Here is a 16,605-nt window from a genome sequence, read left to right on the forward strand (position 1 = left end):
TGGAAAAGGTATGGCACAACTGCAAACCTACCATGACATGGCCATCCACCTAAACTGACAGGCCAAGCCAGGAGAGCATTAATCTGAGAAGCTGCCAAGTGGCCCATGGTAACTCTGGAGGAACTGCAGAGATCTACAGCTCAGGTGGGACAATCTGTCCACAGGACAACTATTAGTTGTGCACTCCACAAATCTGGCCTTTATGGAAGAGTGGCAAGAAAGCCATTGCTGAAAGCGATAAGCAGTCCCATTTGCAGTTTGTGAGAAGCCTTGTTGGGGACACAGCAAACATGTGGAAGAAGGTGCTCTGATCAGATGAGACCAAAATTGAACTTTGGCCTAAAAGCAAAATGCTGTATGGTGGAAAACTAAAACTGCACATCACCCTGAACACACCATCCCCACTGTGAAATGTAGTGGTGGTAGCATAATGTTGTGGGGATGCTTTTCTTAATCAGACTGGGGCAGAGTTTCACCTTCCACCAGGACAACAACCCTAAACATACAGCCAGAGCTACAATAAAATGTTTTAGATCAAAGCATATTCATGTTAGAATGGCCCAGTCAAAGTCCAGACCTAAATCCAATTGGCAATTTGCTGCAAGACTTGACCATTGCTGTTCAGAAACTCTCCATCCAATCTGACAGAGCTTGAGCTATTTTGCAAAGAATGAGCAAAAATGTCGCTTTTTGTGCAAATCTGGTAGAGACCTACCCAAAGACTTTCAGCTATAATTGCAGCAAAAGGTGGTTCTACACAGTATTGACTCAGGGGAGCTCAATACAAATGCATGCCACACTTTTTAGAATTTATTTGTGCAAAATGTTAATTTAATTTTCCTTACACTTCCCAAATATGTACCACTTTGTGTTGGTCTATCACAAAATCCCAATAATTTTGTTTAGTTGTAACATGACAATGTGGAAAATGTCAAGGTGTAATACTTTTTCAAGGCACTTACACTGTTAAATCTAGTCAGTGTGAACTCCTGATTTTACATTGGTGGTCACTATATAAATTCCTCCTGTTGCTTTGGTCCCTGTAAATGAGTTTACATTGGTAGTTGGAGTAAATGCTCCTATTATATTGGTGGGTATTTCTGTTGAGGTCAGTATTTTCCTGCTTCATTAGTGGCTGGCATAAATGCCTTCATTAGATTAGTGCTCAGTTAAATTACTGGTCAGTAAAGTGTCCCTAACTGATATTCAGTGAGAATACCCAATTCTATTTTTCCATAAAATGAAGCTACCATGTCAGGAATTCATTGGTTAACTGCCTGAAACAGGAACTTTTTGTATATGCTGGTTGATGCACCCTCTGCACCTAAAAAGTAGGGTATAGTTTTGGACTGGACCCAAACCAGGGTACTTTCAGTCTGTGAAAATGATCCTAGTTGTCTGGCAACTGAGGTTCTGGGGCCCATTTTTTGGGTAGGGGTAGTCCCAATCTGTATTTGTCCTCATAGAACCCTTTTTCCTATGACCACTCACTTTAAATAGTAAATTACTCACCTCAGGTCTTCTAGCCTAGACACTCATAATGCCAGTAAAGCCTGTCTGCACCCTCCTGGGAAATTGTAGTAGTAGATTTCAGCAGGCATTTTTCATGTAAAATGCCCTCCTTCATAGATGGCACACAATGCCAGATCTCCTTGTGGACAAGAGCATCTGAAGTATGAGTGTTGGGTTGGAAGACAGAGGTTGGTGCCTGAGTATTCTTTAACTGGTAGCTGCACATAATTAAAAAGCACATTAGAAGTAATTTTGGTGGGCAAGTGGCAGGGTATTTAAGAACATGCAGTGTTGTATAGCTGCATTAGGAATATTAAAGCTGAGATCTAGTCACTATCTTTTTTCTTTCACTGTCCAGTCACAGGTTGAGGCAGGTGCAGGAAAGTCTGGGCTCAGATGAAGTTGATCTAATGATGCTGGCCATTAGCGTAAGGTGCAAAGTACTACAGAGGAATACTTTGGATTGAAAACAAATATTGCAACAAAGGCTGCTTTTCTTTTAATGGCCTCTTTACTCTGCCTTATGTACTGCTTTAACAAACCTATGGTTATAGGGATGTAGATCCATAAACCTTTGTTTATGGACCCATGGTTGTCTTGTAAACACTGAAAAGTGAACCATTTTATAATGTTATATATTGTGTGTATCTTCTAGAACAATAAAGAAGTGGCAAAAGGACTGGCCATCTGTCCATTCAATGCTCGTCACAGAGTACCAAAAAAAGAGCTTGAGTTGCATATGGAGACCTGTGAGAACAAATGTACCCTGGAGCCTCTCCCTGGTAAAGGAATTTTATAGTGCAATTTTTTGTTTGCTTTTTTGCTGGTAAAATGTGAAGGACTGAACAATGACATGAGTTAAGATGCCTTACTGTTGTAATAAGGGGGGATTCTGCTCCTGTATGACCTAGTATTGTAGCACAGCTTTAAAGGATGGTGAGCTTGTATATTTTGTTGGAGGGGAAGCAGAGAGATTTGTGTGAAAGTATACTAAAATGTGGTTACATACTTGCTTTGCCATAAACCCTTGTTTGAGACCTGCTGGCCTTTGGTACCTTTTAACCCCAGCAACCATGGAACAGCCCTGTCCTTGTCAGTCTAGAATATTTGGGTCTGGATAGAAGTTTATTCCATGACACAAGTTCCCCCTTCCCCTTAAGACTTAAAGCAGTGTACGTTGATTCTAAAATTAATGGGTTATAATGATTGGATTTGCACAGCATTAATCTGCAGCTGGTTTGAGAGGTTTCCACAAACCAGACTGGTGCTCAAGTACCAGACAGTAGGTCTCAAATGTGATGCAGATGTTTTCAGTGGTGTTGTCCACTGCACATCTAACCTGCTTGCCCTGGAAAAAAAATGTATTTATGATTTTTACCCTTTAAAATGGATGTACTAAACTGCATATTGGGATGATGGGCTGCAAGGCTCAACACTCATTAGGTCAGTATATGTTTAGATATATATATGGTAGTAATTTTGTTACTCAAATGTTTCTTTTCTGCAGTGCTTGATACTATGTTGCAAGTAGTAGTGGCTGTTTACCTTTTTCACTTACTGATATATGTGCAGCTGTAAAATGGCATCATAGTAAATTATACAGAAATAATGGAGACTTGACTCAATATATTAATGGGAATAGATTTAATGATTTTATACAGTACATGTATAGCACTAAATTTCAACTGTTTTTTTTTATTAGGAACCTGGAAAAATGTTTTTAAAAAAATGAAGATAAAGTATGCATTTCTGATGTGATTAATGATTCTCATGGGGATTATAGCTGGAATATAATGGTTGCACATCCCATATAAATTAAATTTCACTTTTGTTTTAGATAAAAATTTTGGTTAAAATTACTTTTATATATGGGGATTATAGGAATATCATGGTAACACTTAACCTATTTTGGATAAGCAAATGGATATCACTTTCTACATGGGGATTATGGGTGCATTTTTGTGGATACACATGCCAAGGATCATATTTAATCTGTCTATGACAAGATTATGGGTATAGTTTTTCTACATGGGGATTATGGGTAGAATATCATGGTTAAACATGCCTATGAACACATTTGACCCCTTTCTGATAAGTGTATTTTCTAGATGGGGATTATTGGTGGATTGATACACATGCCAAGGATCATGTTTACCAATTTCTGAAATGATTATGGGTATAGTTGTTTTTCTACATGGGAATTATGGGTGTATTGTAGATACACATGGCAAACAGTATTGGACCTGTTTCTGAAAAGATTATGGGCATAATTCTACATGGGGATTATGGGTGGATGATTGCAGATACACATACCAAGGACCACACTGGACATGTTCTCCTAAGAATATAGGTATAGTTTTTCTGTATGGGGATTATGGGTGGAATATCAGTTAAACATGCACAGGAACACAGATTTGACCCCTTTTCTTATAAGAATAAGAATAGACATTTTCCCCTTTCGTCTTTCAGGACAGCACCTTGAGACCTCGGCTCCTCCCCACCTGAGGAAACCCCTCCACCCAAAATAAAAAGCTCTCCCCTCCGACGTCAGTTCAGGTGTTTCCTCCGGTGGGGAGACGCATGAGGAAGCTCAAGGTGCTGTCAGGCACAGGTTAGGTCTGAGCCAAGGGTCGGAGAGCCGGCTGGGAGACTCGGGGCAGCAGGGAGTGAAGGCCGGAGTGTCCAGCTGTGATCCTCCCCGGGCCTGCTGCCGTGCAGCGAGCGTGCACCCTGGGGGACGGGGTAGCACGTACCTGCTCTCCGCCCCCCTCTGAGTTGGGGTGGCCACAGTGGGATCTGCTGAGGATCAGGGAGGAGTCCCGCTCCTTCCCATGCTGGCTGTCAATGGAGCTTGCCGGGCCAGATGTCAGGGACGGCAGTTCCGGCGGAAGGGGTGGGGCTTCTCTCAGGGTCACGGCTTCCAGCCGCAGCTCTTGACACCGCAGCGCGCGAATTTCAAAGGGCGGAGCAGAACAGCCTGGGGGACAGGCTACCACATCAGGCAACCACCCTCCTGGGAAGGATGTCGGGAGCAGAAGAAACAGGGCCAGGGCATGCCAACACCAGCCAGTCTCAGGTAAGGTAACTCAGGAGTCCTCCCCTACCTAGTGGCCCCTAGCTCCTAGGGTATTCTCGGACCCTCTGGTGAGAGGATCTTCTTGGGCAGGGGGAGGGTCCTGTCGGAGGGTGTTAGGCCCTGCCGTGAAAGTGTGGGGGGGGGGGGGGCGCAGGGGAGTGATAGGCTCCCTTTTGTCTTTTAGGGCAAGGACCGGGAGAAGCTTAGGCATCAGGCGCCTAAGTGCAGATGCCCGTCCTGCAAGTCTGTTTTAAAGGAATCTTGGAGGAAGCTTCTTTGCAGCCCTTGCATTGAAGGGTTAGTAAAGGAGGAGAGGCCAGAACAGGGTGACCAGGTCAGTAAAGGAGCTGACCATTACCTTCAACTCTTTCAAGAGTCTCATGGAAAGGTTGGCTGTTCCCCAGACAGCCCCTCCCCCCCCCCCCCGGCCTCAGCAAGTCAGAGCAGGGAACTCCTCGTAACAGGGGAGGATGAGGAACCCTCTGTGGATTCCCAATCGGAAGAGGAGTCAGCTGGGGAGGGTCCCTCAGATGAGTTCAGGGGCCCATCTCGGTAAAAATTATCCCTAGAGGAGATGGATGACCTTTTAGGGGCCATATATGAAACCTTAGACATTAAGGAGGAAGCTAAGACCTTGTCCTTCCATTATCAAATGTACCAGGGATTAGAGGAACAAAAGCAGTTTTTCCTGATAGTATCAGCTAAGATCTCATGCACCAGGAAGAGTGGCAGAACCCAGAAAGGAAGCCCTTTTCTAGAGCTCTTAGGTTTCCATTTAGTGAGGATCCCGGGGCCGTGTGGAATAAACCCCAAGCTCGACGCAGCCTTTTCACAAACAGTGAGGAAAACTGACCTGGCGTTCGAGGATATGGGGGTCTTGCCGAATTTGTTAGACAGGAGAGCAGAATCCCTCCTTAAAGGCTTTGGATTCCACCCTGTCAAATCTGAAACCAAACCTTCCATGGCCACAACTGTCGTGGCCAGAAATCTACTGTACTAGTTAACAGTTGCAGGCCCATATTGTGGCCAGACTCCCCCAAAGAGAAAATTCTGGCTTCATTTGAGAACTTATTACAAGGTGTGGGGTATATTGCGGATGCTTCTGCAGAGTTGGTGAAGCTGGGGGCCAGGTCAGCAGCCCTAACAAACTCAGCTAGGAGGGCCTTGTGGTTGAAAACATGGCAGGGTGATATCATGTCGAAGGTGTAAGTTGTGTGGCATCCCCTTTGCAGGGGATTTCCTGTTTGGGCCGGGGTTGGAGGAAGTCCTAGACCGTACGGCAGACAGGAAAGTCCTTCCGTCCCCCCTAAAAAGGAAGCTGCAGGAGTGGGGACTTGGAGATCGCGCCTGGCAAAGAGACAGGACCTCAGGTCAGAGGGACAGAGAAGGTTTTGGGGGCAGAGAGGAAGAGGCAGGGGAGGGGGGCGGGAGGAAGATTGGCGGCCTTTCTCCCACAGTGGGAAGTGGCAGTTTCCAGCCCCTTATTTTAGACCTTGTGAGAAGGGGTTATCAGCTGGAGTTTTTGGAACTGCCACCAGAAAGATTTTTGGTGACAGCCCTGCCAAGGGGCCCAGCAAGGGCCTCAGCCCTAATGGACTTGCTGAGGGACTTGGAGGATCAGGGTCTTAGCCAAGGTCCCAGAAGCAGAAAAGGGAAAGGGTTTCTATTCCCATGTATTTGTGGTTCAGAAGCAGTCAGGAGCCTTCAGGCTGATTCTGAACCTGAAACCCCTAAACAAATCGTTGCGATACAAAAAATGCTGCATGGACTCTATTTTTTACAATCGGAGCCCTACTCTCGCCTGGAGCATTTATGGCCTCTATAGATTTAAGGGGTGCATACCTTCATGTACCCATCGCAGAACCCTCACAGCACTTTCTCAGGTTGGCAGTACAAGGGGGAGCAGGAGTATGCCATTGGCAGTTCAGGGCCCTGCCATTTGGTCTATCCTCCTCCCCAAGGGCTTTTACCAAGATACTGACAGAAGCATTGGTTCCAATCCATCTAAGAGGGATTGCGGTTATAGCCTACTTGTCGGCCAACATGACCCAGGGGCTGTTGTGGTGGTTTTCGGTAACCAGGGAGGTTATGACAGATGCCAGCGCTCTTGTGTGGGGAGCCCACATAGAAGACTCAGTGGCTCAGGGGGAGTGGTCCCTAAGGAGAATCCTCGAATTGGAAGGAGTTGAGGGCAGTATGGGAGGCTCTCCGCTCCTTCCAAGACAGGATCAGGGGCCAGCACGTGCAGATCATGACGGACAATGCTATGGCAGTAGCTTATATAAACAGGGAGTGACAAGGAGCAAGGCTCTCAGGTCCCTAGCAGTAGTAGTTTTATCCTGGGCAGAGAAACCTGGCTTCCCTGCCTCCAGTGCACCTGAAAGGGGAACTGAATCAGACAGCAGATTTCCTGAGCAGGACGCTGCTCAGAGTCGAAATGGGCCCTAAATGCAGAAGTGTTTCAGGCGATCGTAAGGAAGTGGGGGGGGGGGGGCTTTTGACCAAGTTGGTAGCTACGCTGCTGGCTAGCAGGAAGGAGACCCAGGCCATTCATAGCAGGATTTGGGGTTGCTTTCCAGCTTGGTGCGATAAGGCGTCGGTAGCAACCCATAGCGTGGTATCAGTTTTGGGGTTTCTGCAAGCAGGAGCCAATAAGGGACTTGCTATCAGCATGCTCAAGGGCCAGGTTTCAGCCCTCAGCATGTTTTTGGAGACGCCCTTAGCCAGGGAGGCTTTGGTAGTGAGATTTGTGTTGTGGTTTTTTTTTTTTTTTTAAGGCCCTGAGAAGGCAGACCTCCAGGGTCCAGACCTTTCCCAATGTGGGACTTGGCAAAAGTGCTTGGGGTACTGATTAAGGCCCCGTTTGAGCCCTTAGATCCCTGCCCGATAAGAGACTTTACAATTAAGACACCACTTTTAGTGGCGATTACCACAACGAGGAAGGTGTGCGAGCTAGAAGCCCTATCAGTCAGAGCCCCCTATTTACAGGTTTTTTTCAGATAGTGGTATTTAGGACGGACCCATCCTTCATTCCGAAGGTGGCCCAGAGGTTCCAGAGGGAGCAGGATATAGTGCTACCCCTCCTTTTTTTTTTTTTTATTTTTTTATTTTTTTTTTCTGACCTGGTTGGGAAAATTCAGGAGAGACTACATTAGATGTTAGAAGGTGCGTGCTGCTGTACCTTGAAAAGACAAAGGGGTTTAGGAGCACGGAATCTTTTTGCTTTTTTTCTTTCGCTGGGATTAGGAAGGGCAAGAGCTTCTAGAAGGACACTGGCCAGAAGGTTAAAGCTGGCAATTGCAGGTGCATACCAAGCGGAGGGCCTAGAGGCCCCAGAGGGAATTGGGGTGCATTCCACCAAAGCAGTAGCAACTACCCAGGCTGAGCTGGCAGGTGCTTCCCCAAGACAAATCTGCAGGGCAGCAACCTGGTCCAGCTACGATACATTTTGTAAGGCATTAGAGACTCGACTTGGTCTCGGTGCAGGAGCAGGCCTTTGGACGTAAGGTACTGCAAGCAGTTAGCCCGCCCAAGGGGAGAGTACGCTCTTATCCTCTCAAAGTGCTGTCCTGAAAGACGAAAGGGGAAAAATAAAGTTACACTTGCGGTAACTTCTTTTCCAGTAGTCTTTCCTAGACAGCACCAATTACCCACCCAGTGTTGATATTTGGCTATTCGAGTGTCTTATTATGGTCATGTTGTCTCCCCAGGTGACCGGAGGTATGGTTGCTTAAGAACTGAGGTTGGAGGAGAGTGGAGAGCTTTTTATTTTGGGTGGAGGTGTTTCCTCAGGGGGAGGAGCCAAGGTCTCAAGGTGCTGTCCTGAAAGACTACTGGAAAAGACATTACCGTAAGTGTGACTTGGTTTTTTTTTTTTTTTTCTACATGGGGATTATGGGTGGAATATTTTTTTTTTTAAAGATGCCAAGGAACACATCTGACCCCTTTCCAATAAAAATGAGGATTATGGGTGGATAATTGCAGATACACGTCATATTTGACATGTTTCTCCTAAGAATATGGGTATAGTTATTTTTGTACATGGTGATTATGGGTGGAATATCATGGTTAAACATGCCTAGCAGGGGCGGATTGACAATTCATGGGGCCCTGGGCAATAGGATCATGGGGCCCCTGTGTCCTTGCCCAAACTCAAAAAGCTATGAAAGTTACCAGGGGCATCTCATGGGGCCCTACTGACCTCAGGCAGTGGCCAAGTTTCCAAATGGTTAGTCCACCCCTGATGCCTAGGAACACATTTTGACCTGTTTCTGATGATGATTTTTCTACATGGGGATTATGGATGTATTGTGAATACACATGCCAAGGACCATATTTGACCTATTTCTGAAATTATAGGTATAGTTCTTTTCTACATGGGTAATATGAGTGGAATATGGTAAACATGCCAAACACTTTGACTTTTTTTTTTCTGATAAAAATATGGGAGTAGCTATTTTCTGCATGGGTATTATGGGTGACATATCATGGCTAAGCATGCCTAGGAACACATTTGACCCCTTTCTGATAAAAATATGATGGTGTTTTTCTACATGGGGATTATGATGTATTGTGGATACATATGGCAAGAACCATATTACCCATTTCTGAAATTATGGGTATATATTTTCTACATGGGGATTATGGGTAGAAAATTATAAACAGGCCCAGGAACACATTTGACCCCTGGAGAATAATTATCTGGCCAGCAGTGAGTCCAGATCTTAATCCCATAGAGCACCTGGGAAGAAATCTCAGAACAGCAGTTTTGGGGGGGGGGGGGGAGAGGAGGCTTCCAATCTGAGATACCTGGCACAGCTGGTGAAAAGAGGGGTCCAAAATTCCAGTAGAGGTGTAAAACTCATTGATGGTTATGAGAAAAGATTGAGTTCAGTTATTTTTTTTTCCAAGGGGTGTGCTACTAAATATTAAATTGAGGGTGCCAATGTTTGTTCAGTCAATTGAGTTTTTTTGTGTGGAATGTTAGATTTGGCTTTCTGTTTCTCTACTTTGTTTATATTTGTATTGGTATGACAAAAAGTGCCAAAATGTCATTGCAACAAATTTCTGAGTGAAGTGGTGCATTTTCTGACAAATGCAGGGGTGCCAATTTTTTTTTTCCCCAAAATTATGCCCATAATCTTTTCAGGAATGGGTCAAATACGGTTCTTGCCAGCTGTATCCACAAGAATACACCCAAAATCCCCATGTAGAAATAACTATTCTCATATCACAAAGGGATCTAATGTGTTCCTAGGAATTTAAAAAACAATATTCCACCCATAATCCCAATGTAGAAATAGAACTATTCTCATTCTTATCAGGGGTCAAATGTGTTCCTAGCAATGTTTCACCATGATATTCCACACTTGATCCCCATGTAGAAAAAACTGTCCATAATCTTTTTGGAAATAGGTGAAATATGGTTCTTGCCATGTGTATCCTCAATACACCCATAATCCCCATGTAGAAAATAGCTATTCTCATCAGAAAGGGGTCAAATGTGTTCCCAGGCATGTTTAACCATGATATTCCACCCATAATCCCCATAGGAAAAAATAACCATACCCATATTCTCAAGAGAAATGGGTCAAATGTGGTCCTTGGCATGTGTACCTGCAATCATCCACCCATAATCCCCCATGTAGAAAAATGGCTATTCTCATATTAAGGGAAACAATTCAAATATCATTCTTGACTTGTATCTGTAATCTTCCACCTATAATCCCCATGTCAAACTATTTTCATATTATCTGAAACAGGTCAAATGTATTCTTGGGCATAATGGGTGGAATATCATGGTTAAAAATGCCCATCTTTTCAGGAATAGGTAAAATACAGTTCTTTCCATGTGTGTCAACCTTAATACACCCATAATCCCATGTACAAAAATAACTTGTCATATTTGTATCAGAAAGGGGTCAAATGTGTTCCTAGGTATGTTTAAAAAAAAAAAAAAAAATCCACCCATAATCCCCATAGAAAAATAACTATACCCATATTCTTAGGAGAAACTTGTCAAATATAGTCATTGACATGTATCTGCAATCATCCACTCATAATCCCACCTGGAAAAATGGCTATTCTCCTATTCACAGGGAAGTGAAATGTGTTCCTAGACATGTGTTAACAATGATATTCCACCTAATATTAAACATGTCTAGGAACACATTTCACTTCCCTGTGAATAGGAGAATAGCCATTTTTCTAGGTGGGATTATGAGTGGATGATTGCAGATACATGTCAATGACTATATTTGACAAGTTTCTCCTAAGAATATGGGTATAGTTATTTTTCTACATGTTTAATATTAGGTGGAATATCATTGTTAACACATGTAGAAAAATAACTATACCTAGAATTATAGAGATTGGTTAATATGGTCCCTGGCATGTGTATTCACAATCCCCATGTAGAAAAATGGCTATTCCCATATACTTATCAGAAACAGGTCAAATGTGTTCCTATGCATGTTTAACCATGATATTCCACCTATAATCTCCCATGGGGGGAAAAAAACTATACACCTAATCCTTTCAGAAAAATAAATATGCCAAGGATCATATTTCATTTCAGAAAAGATTATGGGTATATTTAATTTTTCTATATGGGGATTATGGGTGGAATGTTATGGTTAAACATGCCTAGGAACACTTTGTTTATGATAAGAGAATAGCCATTTTTCTACATGAGATTATGGGTGGATTGTGGATACACATGCCAAGGATCCTATTTCATTTCAGAAAAGAATATGGGTATGTATCAACAAAATGTACCATAGAAAAATTACATGCATTTGCTTATCCAAAATGGGTTAAGTTACCGTATTAGCCCCGTTAATCTCCAGATTTAATTTTATCCATATTTTTAATTTTAAAAGGTAACATTTAATGTGTATGGGATGTGTAACTGTTATAATCCCCATACAGATCCATAATAACCACATTATCAGAAATACATTGGGTTTTTTTTTTGCTTGGCGTTTGTAATTTTGAATCATTTTAAATCTGTTAATGTAGTGCTTTACACGTGTACTGTATGAAATCGGTAAATCTATTCCTATTAAGTAATGTTTCCCTTATTTCTGTACAATTTACTATGCCATTTTACAGCTGCACATATCAGTAAGAGTTAAACATTAGCCACTATCTGCAACATAGTATCAAGCAGAAGAGAAACCTATTTTAGTAACAATCATTACCATGTGTGAAGAAAAACAAATTTGGATTAAGCAGCATTTTTACTCAATGCAGAGGATTAGCCCTTTAGGTTCCACAGTGAGTATATCAAGCATGCTTTACTGCATATACAGACTGATTTTACGGTTGTGGGTTTAATGACACTTTAACTGTACATACATACAGTGAGACATATTTGCTCACTACATTTTAGCTCTACCTCTTGCCTGGCTAATTCTTTTACTGCAATTCTGTTAGACAGGATCTGTCTAAAAACACTGGTATTAATCACCCACACAAAGTTGCTGGAGACAATGTGATGTGCTCTTCAGGTCATATGAGACTTGGGAACAGTAATCTTGCTCGAGATGTATACAAAGGCACTTTCCCCAGTTGCCACTTCATTTTTTAAGCCGATCCCTCAGGCCCATGACCAGTTGTTTCCTCCTCTGGAGGGGACATGTTGCCTGAGGCTCAATCTTGCAAGAGCTGCCTGTGGGGGAAGAGCTCTGCTCTGGAGGTCAGCTTAATTTGCTGACAAAGTTGGTGGAGGTGGTCGGCATGGGTGGCCGTGTTGCTCCCTCCTTGGCTGTGGCGAGTGATCTGTTCCCACTCCCTCTGAGCCCAGGTGTGGTGGAGACAGTGGTGGAATATCCCCTTGGCGGCCCTGGTAGGTGGTGGAGCTGCTTGACCCAGAAATGTCACAGGGCGGGATGGCATAATTGCCATGCACCCAGGGGAAGTGGTCCCAACCCCTTAAAGGCACAGGGAGAGGAGGCCAGCTGGTTCTACTTGTGGAAGCTGCTGCATGGGACAGTGAGAACCACACAGCCCAAGAGGGATGACTGAGCTGCCATCCACACAGGCTCCAGGGGAAACTAGTACTGGCGTGAAGCAGGTAGACCCAAAATCCTAGAAAAAACACCCACTGGTGCCTGGGTTGTTTAGGAAAACCTAGCAGTCTGGGGCACAGCAGGAAGCAGGGTTGTTTATCCGGTGCACATTTCTGGCAGTGAGTTGTTTGACCACCAGGGCCCCCTGTATTTTATGCCTTGGCAGGTGAAGCAGCCCAAGCACATTGGTAAAAAGTACTGTGAAAAATGTAGGCTAAAGATCCATACGGAGCACATGGAACTGCTTTGTAAAGTGTCAGTTTGTTAAAGTCACACCCTTTATGCAAATTTCTTTGGATCAGTCTAGGAGGAAATGTCCTACCTTTTTTAAAGTTTAAGAAGCTGATTGCAGATATCAGAACTTCGGCTTCTCCAGCAAGTCAGTCCTCACCAGGATTGATGGCTTCAGGGTCTCAGGATGTCGGTGGACAGGGCAATTAGCCTGGTGCCTAGTGATGCAAACACTTCCAGTTTGAAATTGGAGCAGGAAAAGGAAAGGCCCTAAATTTAAGTTGTCCTTGGATGATGTGAAGGACTAAAGTTGGCACTTGTCTCTGAAGGCATGGGGCATTTTAAGGACTGCTTGGATAAGAGGCGATAATCCTTAAGAGCCTTGGAGACTAACGTGGTAGCCTAAAACCTACCTAAGCTACAACCTGTCACCAGAAATCTGGGTTTCTGGTTGACTGTTATAGGATCACAAGAATGCCTCTGACGGAGGGGATTCTGAATTCCATGCCAGGTCTCTTCAAAGCAGTCACTCGGATACATCTGCTGAGTCTCTACAAGAGCAGGGGCTCTAACAGTGCTCTCTGATGCCATACCCACAGACCAGGTTTTTAGCCAAAGTTAAAATTATGTAATATTCTCTTTTCAGGAAACCTGCTGTTTGGGCCAGGTTTGGATGTGGCCTTGGAGAGAACAGCAGACAAGAGGCCTTCCCTGCAGAAAAGCAAAAAACCTTTCCAGAAGGTTTTCAGGACCATCCACAGGAAGAAAGCAGGGGAACAGCCAAAAGCACTGGACTGGTCACAAGGAGAAACCAAAGAGGAATGTTGTTTGGCTCTTCTGGCATAATCCCAAAATGGTGACTTTGGGACACCAGTGGGAGGAAGGCTGGCTACCTTCCTTCCCCATTGGCAGAAGATTACAGCCAATGAATGTCCTCATCACTGAGGGTTATGCTCTGGAGTTCAACACTATCCTTCAAGAGATTTCTTCCGACAAAACTTTAGAGATCCTGAAAAGGCTCAAGCACTCACTCTCTCCTCCTGGGGGTAGACCAAGAAGTGCTTATCCCAGTTCCAAGGGAAGAAAGGGGAAAGGCGTTTTATTCCATGTTCGTGGTCAAGAAGCTGTTAAAAAAAATTTTTTTTCCCCCCCCCCCTAAACATTCTTTATCAAAGTGTTCATGGAAACCATGGACTTGAGGGATGCCTACCTCAATGTCCCCATTCGAGAAGACTCTCAGAAATTGAGGCTGGCAATGGAGATCTGGAAAGTGTAATTTCCAGAGCAGCGTGCTTCCCGTTTTGATCTTTCCTCTTCATCACAGATATTTACAAAGGTACTAGCAGAGACTCTAGCATCGTCGAGGTTGAAGCCCATGATAGTGGTTTCATATCTGGACAGCCTCCTGTTTGTGGCCCACACGGTAGCACAGCTGACAGAAAATCCTGGTTCAAGCACAACAGTGGTTGCAATCCCTGAGATGTATTTTCAACATGGACAAGTCAAATCTTTGTCCCACTCAACACACTGTTTCTAGGATACTATCTCTAGTCAGTAGACCAGAAGACAGTGCTTCCAGAAGAGCTCAAAATCTAATCAGACGAGTGGGGTCTCTACAGAACAATCAGCCAGTATCTAAACTCATGTCTGTATTGGGTTTGGCATCTGTGATTCCAGCTGTTCAGTGGGCCATGTTCCATCTAGATTCCTTACTTGTAAGTACAAGGGCAGGAGGACCTGGACAGGAAGGTACGTCTGCCAATAGCAGTGAAGAGGGCACTATGGTGGTGGAGAGACTGCACGCCTTTTTGTCAGGGATTACTCTGGTTTCCAATTTTGCAAAGGCTGACGGATGCAAGCAGGTGGGGCTAGGGAGCCCACCTAGGAGGGCAGCCAGCCCAAGGAAAATGGACCCCAGAAGAAGCCCAGGTCTCTTCAAATTGGAGGGAACTTGTGGCAGTAGCAAAAGCCATTTCCTATTTTCAGGATCAGGTGAGCGGTCACCACCTCATGATCCTATCTGGCAATTCAATTAGTCACATCTAAACAGGGGCACCAGAAGCCCTCCTCTAATCAAGATTTCTGATTTGCTGGCGGGCAATGAACTTTTTTTTTTTTTTTTTATCCCTGTTGGTAGCTCACCTAAAAGGGATCACAACCAGGTGTCGGATTTTCTCTAGTCACCAAGAATTGTCACAAGGGGAATGGGAGCTGTATCCGGACGTGTTTGCGGAACTTACAGATCGTTGGGTGGTGCCAGAAATGGATCTTTTTGCATCAACCAGAAATACAAAAGTGGATCTTCACTAAATCCACAAGATCCAGCCCTAGCAATCAATGCCCTCCAGAATCCCTGGAATTTCAGGAAGTACAACGCCTTTCCCCCAGTTCACCTGATCCCCAGAGTTCAGAACAAATTCCTACTAGACAGGATATTCTGTTCACTCCATTCTGGCCCAAAAGGGTGTGGTTTTTGCAACTCCCACTTTCAACAGAATAACCTTGGCTGCATCACCTCAGGGAAGATCTGAAGTGGAATGGGCTTTACCACCTCAAGCCAGGAAACTTCAAGTGGACAGCCTGGCTTCTGAAGAGTTAAAGGCAAAAGGTCTTTCAGACAAGGTTGTGGCAACCTTACGGAATGTTAGGAAACCGAATACCAGAGCCATTTACAAAGGTGTGCAAAGTTCAACTTGTGGTGCTGTGAAAACTGAGTATGAACACTCCAGTGATTCTGGACTTCTTGCAGCAGGGGTTATAAGACTTGTGCTGAGTACTCTAAAGGTACAAATAGCAGCTCTCAGTTTACCCTGAGCACTCTCTGCATGATCCTATCATTTCAAGCCTTTGTAAGGCAGTGGGTAAGAACAAACTGAGTCCAGGAAATGTCCCAATCAGGACTTATTGGTAGTGCAGAGCGGTATCCTCAAACCTCAATTTGAGCTGCTGCAGGAAGCCTTACTATGCAGCTTAACTCTGAAGTCTTCCTAGTGGCCATACCCATGGCCCGCAGGATAGGGAAAATCCAGGCTCTCGGGGAAGAAGTCTTTCCTAAGAATTTTAGACAAAATCATTTGCAGACAGACCCAGGCTTTGCACCAAAGGTTGCCTTGGCCTTTCACAAATCCCAAGACAGTGTTGCCCTCCTTCTGTAACACACACCCAACAGTAGGGAGCAAGACCTGAGCCTCCTGGATGACCAGTGATGTTTAACATACCTTGAGGTTACAAGCAAATTTTAGGTCTTCAGAAGCCTTCATGCTATTTTAAAGGGAAGCAGGCACCCAAAAACACCTTGGTGGATCAAGCAATCATTGAATGCTGTGGAATTATGCAACTTCTTCCACCAAAGGTTCTAAAGTCGCACTCCACCAGGGGTTCAGTGGCTACGTGGGCAGAAAAAGCAGGTGCTACCCCAGAGTAAATCTGCAGGGTGGCAACCTGGTCAAGGTTCTTAACTGTTTGTCCAGCATTAGTCTGGACCTCATTTCTAGCCAGGACCAGGCCTTTAGGAGGTAGGTCCTCCAAGCAGTGGTTCCCCTGCCCCTAATCTGGTGAATACTTTATCCTCTCAAAGGCTGCCCTGGAAGACTGGGGGAAAAAAAAAGTTAGCCTTACCGGTAACTCTTTCCAGTAGTCTCCCAGGACAGCACGTTGCTACCCTAGGATTTAAAATTATTTGGGGTTTTGTTTGATATGTCATTCAGATCTGTC

The 16,605-nt window shown here is 44.4% G+C and overlaps 1 protein-coding gene across 1 annotated transcript in view; it reads left to right on the forward strand.

Moving 5' to 3' along the window:
• Positions 1–16,605, forward strand: part of LOC149450770 (uncharacterized) — a 50,817-nt gene that overhangs the window by 7,575 nt on the left and 26,637 nt on the right. The window contains exon 3 of the mRNA XM_089691350.1: positions 2,168–2,294. Within this exon, the coding sequence (XP_089547476.1) occupies positions 2,168–2,294 (127 nt within the window). The remainder of the gene's footprint in view (positions 1–2,167; positions 2,295–16,605) is intronic.

Source organism: Staurois parvus, unplaced genomic scaffold (genome assembly GCF_062004578.1).
Source record: "Staurois parvus isolate SC_StPar_1 unplaced genomic scaffold, SC_StPar_1.0 ptg000562l, whole genome shotgun sequence".
NCBI lineage: Eukaryota > Metazoa > Chordata > Amphibia > Anura > Ranidae > Staurois > Staurois parvus.